Source organism: Panthera pardus, unplaced genomic scaffold (assembly GCF_024362965.1).
Source record: "Panthera pardus isolate Hobbes unplaced genomic scaffold, ASM2436296v1 HiC_scaffold_2, whole genome shotgun sequence".
In the NCBI taxonomy this organism is placed as follows: domain Eukaryota; kingdom Metazoa; phylum Chordata; class Mammalia; order Carnivora; family Felidae; genus Panthera; species Panthera pardus.
The window spans coordinates 4,056,235-4,068,904 of record NW_026526765.1 but is presented as its reverse complement, the minus strand read 5'-3'; the positions used below and the strand labels follow the sequence as shown (position 1 = coordinate 4,068,904).

The following is a 12,670-nucleotide window of genomic DNA, read 5'->3' as shown; positions in this document are numbered from 1 at the left end:
CTTGCACCGGGTCCCCATTTAAACTATTAAAAGTGGATACACGGTAACACACTTACACCCAGAAACATGGCGACAAGCAGATCAGCTGTGAGCGCGAAAGGTGTGGGGGGTCCAGGGTTGACATTTCCCAGCCCTCGCTTTCCTCTTCCGTCAGCTGCGCACCCGTGATGCAGGGTGACGTTATCCCACAGCAGCAATTACCGAGCATGTATTAAGAAAAGAATATTCCAGGGGCGCCTGGGTGGCTCAGTCGGTGGAGCGTCCGACTTCGGCTCAGGCCGTGATCTCATGGTTCGTGGGTTCGAGCCCCGCGTCGGGCTCTGTGCCGACAGCTTGGAGCCTGGAGCCTGGAGCCTTCTTCGGATTCTGGGTCTCCCTCTCTCTCTGCCCCTCTCCGCTCTCGCTCTGTCTCTCAAAACTGAACAGACATTAAAAAATAAAAATAAAAGAATAAAAACGAAAGAAGAGAATATTCCTAACGATGCACCAATGACTTAGAACAGACTGTGGTTCCCGATGGCGGGAGGTTACCGGTCCCTCCTCTCCCGCTTCCCCTGAAGGGAATGGGGGGGGCCGTGCCCCTCGCGGGAGGCCTCTTACCCACGGCCCCAGACCCCCCACTCTGGCACTCGTGGGCGCAGGGGGGAGGCCGGGCCCTCCGAGAACCAGGGGTGGGGGGATCGGCCCGACGGGCCCCTGGCCCCCGAGCACAGAGCCCCCAACAGGGCAGCACCAGCCGCCAGGTATGGGCACCAGGGGCCCCAAGTCCTCCCCCAAGAGCCGGCAGACGCGGTCGCTCTCCCAAAACCAAAGTCACACCCTCCGCGCCATGTGAGTGCGCCGAACACAGGACCCGGCTCAGGAACCGCTCCTCACTTCAGACAGACCCAAGAAAGTCAGTCTCCCTCAGAACTCTCTTCGGAGGTACGAAAAGCAACTTTCTGCGTGTCACAACCACGCGCAGAATTCCTCCCACCAAGTATCCGGCAAACGGAAGGAAAGAAGCGAGGAAAGTGTATTTCAGTTAATGGCTCGGCCCTCCTTCTGAAACGCTTTCCCCTACCTTTCTAGAACGTTCCACACCGAACCCCTTCTCTTCAGTCTCCGGCAGGTGGATTAAACTTACCAGTCTGAGCTCCACGTGCGCCACTGACCGCCTACACAATGGTCCTGCGCGAGAGGACGTGTGAGGGACGGCATCTGAACAGGACCAGGCATGTTCAGGGTGGGCAGGGGGGTCTCACCGCCGTGCACACAGGACCGGCTCATCGGGCGAGGGGCCCACAGCCTTCCCAGCCACTATCGCTACGGCCTAGGCACCTGGCCACCTTATGCGTGTATCCGTTCGTGTCCAAGCCCTTTGCTCCAGGGTCGTTAAAAAACATCCAGGAGAGAATCTAACAGGCAAAGCGTGTGCATTTGTGTCTGGCGGGAGGGGTAGGTATGCTCTCAGGTACCGCTGAGCTTTCGTGTGACCCTTTCCAAACATTCTCCCCATTTGCTGCTGGGGAGAATGGGCCGAGGCAGGGGAATCTCATTCGGGAACCAGGTGTCCCGGGGTGACAGGCTCTGTGACTGTGCACTGTCCTCATCAGACACATCCCAGGCAGGTGCCCTCTGTGGCCCGGCGGGAGTTGCTCACGGGCGAGGCTGCAGCGCCCTCTAATGGCCACGGTGCAATTCTTCCCATTCCCAAATTAATCCAGGCTCCTAATTCTTGCAGAAGTTCAATCTGTGAGTTACGCCACCACGTCTTGAAAAACGAAGCAAGCAGTGACCGAGTGCCATCAGGGTGGAAAATGGCAGCCTGAAGGGCCGCATGCGGGCTGATTTTCGGAACGAAGAGTGGGGACTTCCTGAGCAGTCCCTCCAGACAGGGCTCGGCAGTGAGTGACGATCAGGGCCACACGGCTCACCGCCCCTGCTCACCACCACTGTCCCAGGGACAGCTCCTCATCCTGTGCCCTTAGCGTTAGGGGGCCCAGCCCAGAGTGCGTGGCCTGGCCTGCCCCTGGCTGTAATCCTAAACTGTGTGGGGCCCGGCTTGGGCTGCCCAGACCCTGTGTGGTTCCTGGGCGCACAGGACCCCGCTCTAGCCTAACGCCCCATCCAACCCCAGGTTCAACTGCACATTCCCTTTGTTGTTTATTCGTTTCCCCTAAGTGATAAAACCTGCAACGGTGTTCTGCCTGGAGGCCAGCATTCTCCACCAATGACACCTACTGAGGTCCAAAAGCCGTTCTGAAGCCTATGACCAGTCCATTTACCAGGCAGATTCTCCCACAAGCCTGTCCGCGGACCCACTCTTCTCTCTCCCTTAACGCCCTCTCCTTCGGGAAAGGATCAGGGAGTCCCCGCCACTTGCGGGGGGCAAAATGCATCACCTCACCTGACCTCGCGGCTCCAGCACAGAGAGACGGCCACCTGCCTGCCTCCCTGCCTTCTTAGCCTTGGCCAGGAGACAGCCGCCAAGGGGCCACCCCACTGTCCCCGGCCCACACAGCCTCAAATGTCAGGAGGTACCGAAGCTGGCAAGTTCTCCTTCCCCGTGATCACACACACAGCTTCAAACAGCCTCCCTAAACCGTCGACTCCCCAACTTCTGCCCGATCTCATCCACCCCCAGACTTCTGCCCGTAAAGGCTGCCCCCTCCACTGCCATGTCTCGTGGTCCCCACATCCCAGACGCACACCTAGGACCCGTGATTCCAACCACCAGCCTCTGCACCTGTCCTCAGTCCCGGTGCCCGACTCTGTGACCCGGGGATCCCGATTCCGACCTGCCCCTCCCGCAATGCATAGTTCAGCAGTGACCTTACTTCCAAGGGGGACTTGAAACCATCCCACCTTTCGCCCCCTGCACTGCCGCCCCGTGCTCTCCCCCGACTTCCCGACAGGTCTCTGCTTCCCTCTTGCCCTCCTCCCATCATTTGCCACAGTGGAAGGTGACTTCGTGGGACACCTCGGTCAAACCTCCCTCTAAGCACGAACGCGCCCGGGGCCCCCGGGTGCCGGCGACGGGCCCTTGCCTGTGTGACTGACTGAACAAACAGCACGCGCTCCCTTCCACAGCGTGTCCGGGCCACACCGGCCTCCTTCCTGCACGCAGCGGGTTCTTCCCTCTCAGAGCCAGCCGCCTGCCCGGGAGGGTCACTCGTCTCCTTTCAAGGCTCGCTCCCTCCGCCCAGCTCCCAGCTTGCCGGCCACGGCCTCAGAGGGACCGCTGCAGACAGAGTCTCCCCTGCTGTTCCGGCGCAAACCTCCACGTTGACCTCACTACACCTGCTCCAATTTCAGACGGCTGATTCACTGGGGGGCCGGGTTTTTCTCTCCCGGCAGCTCACAGGTCTTTGAGAACACAGCCCGGGCTGCCCGCTCCCCAGCTCCTCCCAGGGAGGCCCCAGCACGGAGCCCACGCTCAGTAAATACTGGTAGAAAGAACAACCCGCCAACAAAAAGCTTCCAAAGGGCAGCGCAGAGTTATTCATAAACGTCAATTATGTTTGTTATAACTGTTTTAAAAACACGAGGCAGGAGTGACAAAAGAGTTGTCGGATGTGATTTTTTAAAGGGCAGCAATATTCGTAAGTAAACAGAGAGGGGCCATCAGCACGTAATTACGCGGGATCCAGTGACGCCAAGAGCATCTCGGAGAACACGCACGACCGGCTTGATAGCAGCACGTGGCGTATTTCCGTTTTGGAGCGGCCGTCTTCCCTTTGGTTAGAGTGGAGAATTTTCCATCTGTGGTGATAACACCCAGGGTCACCCTTTGCGGATCAGAACAACCACGCGCGTGGCTTACTTTTTATTTTTTATTATAAAAAACACATACAAGAGTTTTAAGAAATGATGAATATAAGACAAATCGGAACCACGGTGAGTTATTAAACCCATCTTCTATGTACAAATACTACAATTCCGAAAGTGGAATATCATCAAATGTGAAACACATTATAGCACTGTCCATATGTACACGGCACACACAGAGACCCACCCGCGCTGGCCTCTGAATCGTTTAGATACACCTCGCGGACACGACCCTGCAAGTGACCCTTGCTCGGAGGCGCTCCTGGTCCTCCTAGAGTGACAGGGTTTTAAGGAACTGCAGAGACAGGAAGAAGACGCGCTACGACGGGGCCCGAAGGCTCTCCCCGGGTTCCCTCTCACCCGTGGCGCCCCCACCTGGAGAAACAATGGAACAGTCCGTTTCCAGCTAAGACCGCGGAAGAGTCTTCTAGCTCCTTCTTGGCCGATTTATTTTTTCCTAGTCAACCATTCCGGCGCAAAGTCCAAAATTAGCTCAGGAACCAAATCAATGCTTTTATATTAAATTCATTATAAAACGCCACTCAATTTTAAAAAGCGACTAAAAGGACACTTTCTGCAGCAAAAAAGGGCTAAGTTCAAGTTTTTGTTGTTTGACCAAGACACAATAATACAACCCACATGTCATGGAATCACAACAGCCTTAAGTGAAATGTATGCGGTTTGGGGGAGGGCGGCCCGGCCCCTGCTGGCTCCGGTGTCCTCGCCACAGTGACGGGCGCGCCTGGACATCCTCTCCTCTGCGACGACGTTCCGAAGCCTCAGTCGGGACTCTGCGAGCTGACTCAACTGTCCGGACTCAGACACGCGAAGGCACTTCTCTAGATGCAGGGGCGCACGGCTTCTTAGCCCACCTCCTCGGCGCACAGGCAGCTGACTTCCTCCAGGCAGCTGAGCACCGCGGAGGGAACGCTGTGAGAGGTCTCTCTGCGCCAGGCTTCCAGGATGCGGGAGATCTCCGCTGGGTTGCTGGGACTCAGATCGCAAAGCGCGTACACAGCTGCTAGCTGTATGCCCCACGGTATATCTGCAAAGAATTTTCCTATCAGTCGCCACGCGAGAAAATGCCTGTTATTCAGAATCTGAATGCCGTAATCTGCGGAAACACTCTTCAAACACAGGTCACTTTCTGCCAGCAATGGAAAGTATCAGAGAAGAAACCCACAGTGAAAAAATTAATGAAGACCCATCCACACGTGGCAAGAAACACAACGGCAAGAGAGCCGTGTGCAGGCCGGCACCCAGGGCACGGCCGGGGTGTCCGGGCAAGAGGCTCCGGAAGGATCACGCTCCACATTTATGTCGCGATGGAAGGTGGATCCCGGAGCACCCCTCAGGTAAATGATTCCATTACACAGCCACTGCAAGTGCTTGTAAAAGGGCTACTCTGAAAACGAACACAGACACGAGAGGAGAAGAAAAGCCCTCCCCGGGCCGCACTGCCCCCCCCCCCCCCCCCCCCACCATGTGCCTGAGAGAGGCAGAGGAAGGTAGGTTACAGCGAGGTCACAGACCACGTGTGCTAGGCTTCTTTCTCATTTAGCTTAAGTTTATTTACAAGTCCTTTAATGAAAATTTAATTTAGCTGAATTTCAGTTAAAACTACAATTCAAAGAACACAACATAAAACCCACATGTGCTCAAACGTCAGTTCTGAAACATAGCTTTAAAAATTACTCACCCCTCAAATAAACATTTTAAAAAGGCGGTGGGGGGGGGGGGGTGGTGGCGCCTGGGTGACTCAGTCTGTTGTGTGTCTGACTCTTGATTTCGGCTCAGGTCACGGTCCCAGGATCTTGGGATCGAGCCCGGTGGCGGGCTCTGGGCTGTGCGTGGAACCTGTCTGGGATTCTCTCTCCCGCTCTCTGTGCCCCCCCTCCCCCTCACGCGCATGCCTTCTCTCGAAAATAGACACACATTTAAAAACATGAAAACCACGCATCTCCCCCAGCCGCACGGCAGCGAGAGGTGCTCAGAGCAGGGCGCACAGTGGGAACTCACAAGAGGCTTAACGGGGCCGCGAGGGACTCAGAACAATCTCAGCCGACCCGGGTCCTACCTTCGTCCTGGGCGTGCTGAATAAACATGCCGATGACGGAGCTGATGCTTTTCACAGCAGACGGGAACCCTTCCTTCAAGCCCAACTGGCCCAACCGACCTGGGGGGAAACAAACCGAAACGTAAACGGTCTTTGGTTACATGACAACTTTTCCCGAGAAAGTAAAATTCACGTTTTCTCTCTTCTGCCGTTCCGCACATTAAGGTGAAGGATCCTCAAGCCGAAACGGCTCCCTGTCCCCACCCGAGAGCGGGCGGAACAGGAAAGCATCGGGACGCCTAAAGCACCCCTTGTCCCGCTGGGGGGCGGGGGCAACGGTGGCCAGGATGACTAACCGTCCCTTCTTCCGGTCACACGAGGGCGGCACGCACGTGCGGCTTTCTCCGCCGAGGGAGCCGAGAGGGAGCTCAGCGGAGCGCGTGGTCTGGCAGGCTCCGCGCGACAGGGCTGACTTGTGCTGGGTCGGGAGGACCCAGGCGAGGCCGCGGCGCCGGCAGCCAGGTTCTGGACCGGCACCCTTCCGAGCGGCGCAGCCCTGGCCGTGCCGCAGCCCGGGAGGGGGGGCGCGCGGGCGTGGTTTGCACGGTCCCCAGGGTCCAAATGATTTTCACAGCGGAACAACGCGGACTAGGAGGCGACCTGCCTCCTTCCCGATGCTGAGATAAGACCCAGGCTCAACACCAGCGCAGATCGGACGACTGGGTCCGCGGCACCAGTCACGGCAGCGGCTGCAAGGGGGCCACTGCTGCCACCAGGAGCTCCCGGTGAAAACAGCTACTTTCACGGAACGATGCCCCCTCCGAAGCACCAGCAGTTAGTCTTGCCACGGCCAGCAGCCCGTAAGCTGCTGTGGGTGTGGGGGGCACACGGCACACCGGGGGCCTGGCCAGGCTCGGGCCGGGAAACGCACCGCGGGGGCTGCCTGAACCGGGAGGGAGGCGGTGCTCTTCCGAGACACGCCCACATTTCTCTGCCCAATGACTGACAACCTACAGCTATTCGGACCCAGACAGACCTGTTCTCAAAAACGAATAAAGCGAGGAAATTTATCACTGCTGTCACTGATAAAATGTGCGCTCTTAAGCCAAATTAGAATTTTGGAAAAACTTCCACTAGCCACCCTGCGCCTGACAGCTTCGAAATTTAAAACTTCTCTGATGAGATCAGTGATGACATTAATGTCTGTTTTCTGGATGTTGTTGACGGCTGGAAGATCTGTGCAAATCAGTATTTTCCGAGGGAGCGAGCAGCGCGCCTTATAAAGTCGCCCTGGAGCCCTCAGGACCCGAGACCAGCGGGTGATGCGGCAGGAAGGCCCCCTGGTGACGGTTCAGACCCCACTCCATCCGTTTAGGGAGTCGGCACTTGTGAATTTTTACGTGGTGTCCCAGCATATCCACAATGATCTAAAAGGGCTATTAAAACACTCAGGAGCTCCGTACAAAGCTGGATTTTCTTTACACACTTCAACCAAAAAACCCACTGCAAGAGCCCGGTGCAGCGCGGACAGGCCCTCGGATCCTGGCAGAAAAGAGGATCTGCCCCAAGATAACCTTCTCCTCGAGGTCGGTTTTGTTTGGCAACCACTTTCCACGGAGAATGTCATTTATGTTAACACCGGTTTATCATCACTGGCTTTAAGTGCTAACGGAAGCTCTCCCCCAGTCAGAAGGACCTGCAGAGACAAGCCCTGGGGGTCCTCACGGGGGGGTGGGGGGTGGGGGGGCACATCCCGCTGAAGGCGGAGGAAGCACGATGATGCCACGCGCCCAGCCCCGCCCACCTGGATCCCTCCTGTGTTCTGCGGTCCGTGGAGGTGGGCTTGCTTCGAGGTGGAACCCCGTTCCCTCCCTCCAGGCGCGGCCTCGTGGTCTCCGCCCCTCCTCTCTCACAGGAAGGGGATTCCGGACGAACTGGGTGCCCTTTTATCCACGTCCTTTTCCTGAGTTTTTAGGACATCGCCCTATAAACTCACTCTTCTGTGTCTGCGTTTTCTCAACTCTACACACACCCTCCGCTGTATCTATGTACGAACCCAGGCCACCAGCTTCGCTGCCATTTTGAACACGGAGAAACCGAGACCTAGGACACTGAAGGAACCTTCATCACTTAGCATTTCCTACAGGAACCAACTCAGTACTGGCTGCGTGCAGCCCAAATGCTGTCACAGACAGCTCGATAAATTCCTACTGATGGATGGATGCCTGGAAAATTTCGAATCCAGGATGAAACTATAGACATCTGGATAATTCCCGGGAAATCTCTCACTGAGGTTGAAAAGTAATGTACTTTAGAGATCAGGAATTTCAATCAGTGATCACTCAATTATCTGCTTCCAATTAGATCAAACTGCTGTCTGCCCCCATCTGTCCTCTGAGACAATCTACTAGGGGTGCTCAACATATACGCGACAGCTGAGCAGGGGAAGGGTGTGTGCCAAACACAGACACGGGCTCGCTCAGCCCGGGATGCGCATGTCTTCCCAGATAATATAATGGCCCCTTTTCTTTAAATTAAAAGTGCTTACTGAACTGGATTTTATAAGCTCTTTAAATTAATGGAACTTTCAAGGATCAAATGATCAGTAATCATGAGTCGGAGGTAGGTGGCTTGGGGGAAAGACCTTAATGCACGAGAACAAAGATGAGAGACAAATCTGCCCTACAGACGGGAGAAACGGTCCCCCCAGAAGGAACCTGAGTCCAGGGGATTCGGCCACGTGAAAACACAGGTAAGAAACACGGAGTTCACCTCGCTGTCAAAGGTAACGACCCCCAGCACTCAGGGAAGCATGAGGGAGGCAGCTGGGGGCCTGCGGGGAAGGTGACCGAGTAGCCCCCCAGGGTTCCCTCAAGTCTGCAGGTGCAGGCAGGCCACGGAAAACAGGAGTTGAGGCGACGTCAAAAGAAAGGCCTGGCAAAAGGCTGGGTGGAAATGGACAAGCAGAGGCTACTTCAGCCTGGCCTGCAAACGCCTGATGTGGGCAGTGCTCCCCTGGCTTCTAGGCTAAATACCAGGTGGGCCCCGGAGGGTTCCTCAGCTCTTAGGGGCAAAGGTGGCACTACACGGCTTTGCACTCGACCGAGTCCAGCAGCAGACAGACTTCTGTCTCCGCTCGGCCACCTTCAGCGCCGAGGGACCTCAGACGAGGGCTTGACCTTCCCTAGCCTCACCGCTGCCCTGAAATGAGCAGACTGAAGCAGGTTCTACCACTTCTCCACATCCCCCTTGATCTAGAACAACCCAAACACTCCCCAAAAGGCTCTAATACGCTATCACTCGAGCACGTCAGAAGAAACCCCACTTACTAATCATGTACGACCACGTGCGGACAGCACTGTTCATCCCCCCATCCAACGTTAGGTGACCCCGGGCTGTTCTGACAGAAAGCGTCGTGGGTTTCCCATGGAGTGAAAATTCATTTGGGATTTTGCCAATTTGGAAATAAAAATAAAGACGACTCCTCTATTCTTTGAATGATGAGTGTGTCACTATTAGGAAAATCACGGCTCACCAGTTTGTGTGCCGAATTTTATAGCGTCAGCTTCAGAAACTGCAGGAAGGTTCTCTAATGGAGTTTCCTCTCGGAAACGGCTCAAACTCCAAATGGGACAGCCGTGCAGGGGGTCCGTGCACATCCGGCCCGGACACAACTTCTCAGAGCTCAGCAGCTCTAGAGAACAGGCCTCACCCGTCTCTGTCCCCACCCCCCGCCCCCATCGCCCAGCGCCACGGCTTCAGCGCCCACAGACGGCCAGAGCTGGCCAAGCTGAGCCGCCCTCTCTGGCACCGGCCTCTGCCCGCCGGCCCTCCCCACACCCGCCTCAGGCAGGGACGCCGCGGCGGCTACGCCGGGTGTCTGCAGACCCAAGGAGAATCCTCCAGGCCCGACCCTGCGCTTGTTTTCACCCTTAGCACTTCCCAGCTATCCATCCTCTGAATCACACTCATGTGTTTATATATTACCATCTCCTCCCGTAACGCTGTTAAGTACGCGTCATCGTTTACTCCTAGCTTATGTAACTTCATTACATATGGCTGAATTATGTAAGTGTACACATATTCTTTAAGAAGCTTCTCAGGGAATCTGGACGACCGGCCAACGGTGGAAGGCACGGACTCCGGAGAGCCAGCCTCAGGGGCGAAGCACGTGTGGGGCCGACCCTCCACCACAGGTGCACGGGGACCGCACGGAAGCCACCAGAAGCGCAGCCCTCCGCTCTCCCACGCCCGCTTCCTCTCCCGTCACAACCACAAGTGTGTACATGGACAACCTCCTGCAACAACAGTGGCAAAAATCACACAGTATTTTGTAAGCGTGACTTCAAAAAGTTTCGTGTTCGTTTCAAAATCCAAAGATACTTTATGGAGGTTGATATATGTATTTATAGACTTAACATCTCTTCCTAATTTTTTCTTCAAGAAGGTTTCTCGGTTTAAAATAAATCAGTTCAAACTATGAACATCTGTAAGAGAAGACGCTACCGAAAGGAGAATGTGCAGACACACACGCGGCCCGTCTGCCGTCCCCTGGCCCTCGTGTCCTTCCTGCTTCCTGCTGTCGCGGACTGTCCCGGGGGCCTGCAGGGAGGGGCTCTGCAGGGCCCGTGTGGCGGCAGCGCCCACGGAGCCGCTCGCCCCCTCCACCACCCACGCCTTATTCATCTCTGCAGGTGGCTCCCTTCCTCCACGGTCGCGGGCAATCACTCCGGGCTCGCACGCTTCACTCCAAGTGTATTTTCTGTCCTTTCCAGTGAAATTAGAGTCTTCCTTGAAAGCAGGTTGCCGTCTTGAACCATTTTACACATTTACTTAGTGCAAGGTTCTTAGGTTTGCATGTGAAGCAGATACAGAGCAGGAATCCTTCTTGCCGAGACGGTAACAAAAGCAGCCACAGACAGCTCTAAGTAGTACTTAGACAAAGTAAGTAATACTCTCAAACCTTCTTTTGAGCGGTACTGTCTTGAAGTTCTAAATAATTCAACTCTAGAGATACTTGAAAGTCGCAGGAAGTACCTTCAAGGATCTGAGGGGCTACAATGCAGGTTATCAGACGAACCTTGTTTGTTGTGTGTCGGGGGGCAATGCTACATGCTGCAGACAGAGAAGTCAGTTCCGAGTAAGGAGAGCCTTCTGAAAGGTAACAGATGTCATCACGTAAATCCCGCAGGGCTTAGAGAGCACCTCATCAGAGATGAGGCAAAGAGGAAAAAATGACTAACACTAAGAAATAAAAATCTGTGGGAGACAGGAAGGAGCAGAACCAAAAAGCCACTGAGGTCCTCCTTATCTGAGAGGCCTCATTTAAAATACGTTTAAACAACGATTTTCATTCCTACATATCAGCTTGGAGGAAAACAAAGTTGGTTCCCAGTCACGGCACCACAGGACGTGACCCTGCCGAGGCAAACAGGAAAGAACCCGGGTGCCTGGCGGGGAGGCAGCCGACTTTCAGGAACCAAATGAGACCAGAGTGTCCTTTAGAGCAACTCTGTGCCCCGGCTGGCGTAGGGCAGTGTGTGCCTGTGCGGCTACGAACAGTACGAACTGAGAAGCACACGTTCAATCATACACAAAATATACTGGCACGAAAACTTCATCTCTGGCAGAGTGGGATAAAACAAGAATTTGTAAGAGTAGGAGTAAGGAGAGTAAGTGAGAAAATATCTACTGTGATGGTAATAAAGTCACTCGTTATGGTCAAGTTTCCCCCAACGTATATTATTACACCTTTATTCCCCTACCAAGATACGATCAATAACAAGGAAAGGCTTAATAAAACAGACAACTCACCAATCAGCCTCAGAATTGATGCTATAATAATGTCGGGAGTATATGCAATGTTTGCATGTCCTTTTCGGTATTTTATCCACTTATCCATGACGGGCCACAGCTCTTTACTACAAAACAGTAACAGCACACGTGCGTGTTTATGTACATGTGCAGGAAAAGAACGTATGTGTGTCACCGCTCAGATATCAACAACTTGAAACTGGCCCATAAAAGACAGACAATCAGTCAAGAAAAGGGACTTCTTAAAAAAAATTTCATTTGTTTATTTATAAAAACAGGCTCCATGCCCAACGTGGGGCTCGAACTCACAACCCTGAGATCATGAGGCACACACTCTACCAAGTGAGCCAGCCAGGCGCCCGAGAAGAGGGACTTCTGAAGATGTAACTTTTTAGGTTAAAATGAGAACAGTGACGGGAGGCTCACACACTCTCCAACTATTCGGGGCGCCTCTGCCCACACTGGCTTCAAAGAGGCTACAAATAGCTATGTTTGCATCTTGATTCTGTTTCCGCCCTTTTCACAAGGCTTTGAGTGGAGAAGCTGAACGAGGTCTCCAGGTCCCAGAACTGGCGGCGGTGGGGGTCCGGATTTTCACTGGGACCCTCCAGACGTGCGCGTGGCCTCTGTGTCCTAGAAGCCTAGCATGTCCTCGGAGGAGCACAGAGCTCAAGAAAACCACGTTTTCGAAACTTTCTACTGACTGAAACACTGCCAATCCTCTTTGCTTTCTCTCCTTCCAAAACCCGATTTCCTTCTTACATAGCATTTGTAGTATTCGAAAAGCTGACTGACAACACACAGGAGAATAATGTAACTTAAAAGTGCCCCAAATAGCACATTTGCAGAGAATGTTACTCCACTAATTCTGGATTTTTCTTTCCACATGCTTCTCCACGTGCATGTACGTAAAAACCTGGGGAGGGGGACCACAGCGCTTAGGGCTCCGGGACTGGAGTTGCTCAGGCAGAGATCCCGGTCTTCCACACC

At 54.4% G+C, this 12,670-nt stretch overlaps 1 protein-coding gene across 3 annotated transcripts in view; it reads right to left on the bottom strand.

Moving 5' to 3' along the window:
• Window positions 1–3,801: 3,801 nt before the first annotated feature.
• ICE1 (interactor of little elongation complex ELL subunit 1) overlaps window positions 3,802–12,670 on the bottom strand; it is a 56,607-nt gene continuing 47,738 nt past the window's right edge. Inside the window, exons 17-19 of one of the 3 annotated variants that reach the window (XM_019450829.2) lie at window positions 11,681–11,787; window positions 5,888–5,986; window positions 4,562–4,855 (exon numbers count right to left, since the gene is read on the bottom strand). In XM_019450829.2, the coding sequence (XP_019306374.2) occupies window positions 4,674–4,855; window positions 5,888–5,986; window positions 11,681–11,787 (388 nt within the window). In that variant the 3' untranslated portion in view covers window positions 4,562–4,673. Of the gene's footprint in view, window positions 4,856–5,887; window positions 5,987–10,195; window positions 11,021–11,680; window positions 11,788–12,670 lie in introns of those variants that run through there. The other 2 variants (XM_019450828.2, XM_019450830.2) reach the window with 2 other exon arrangements.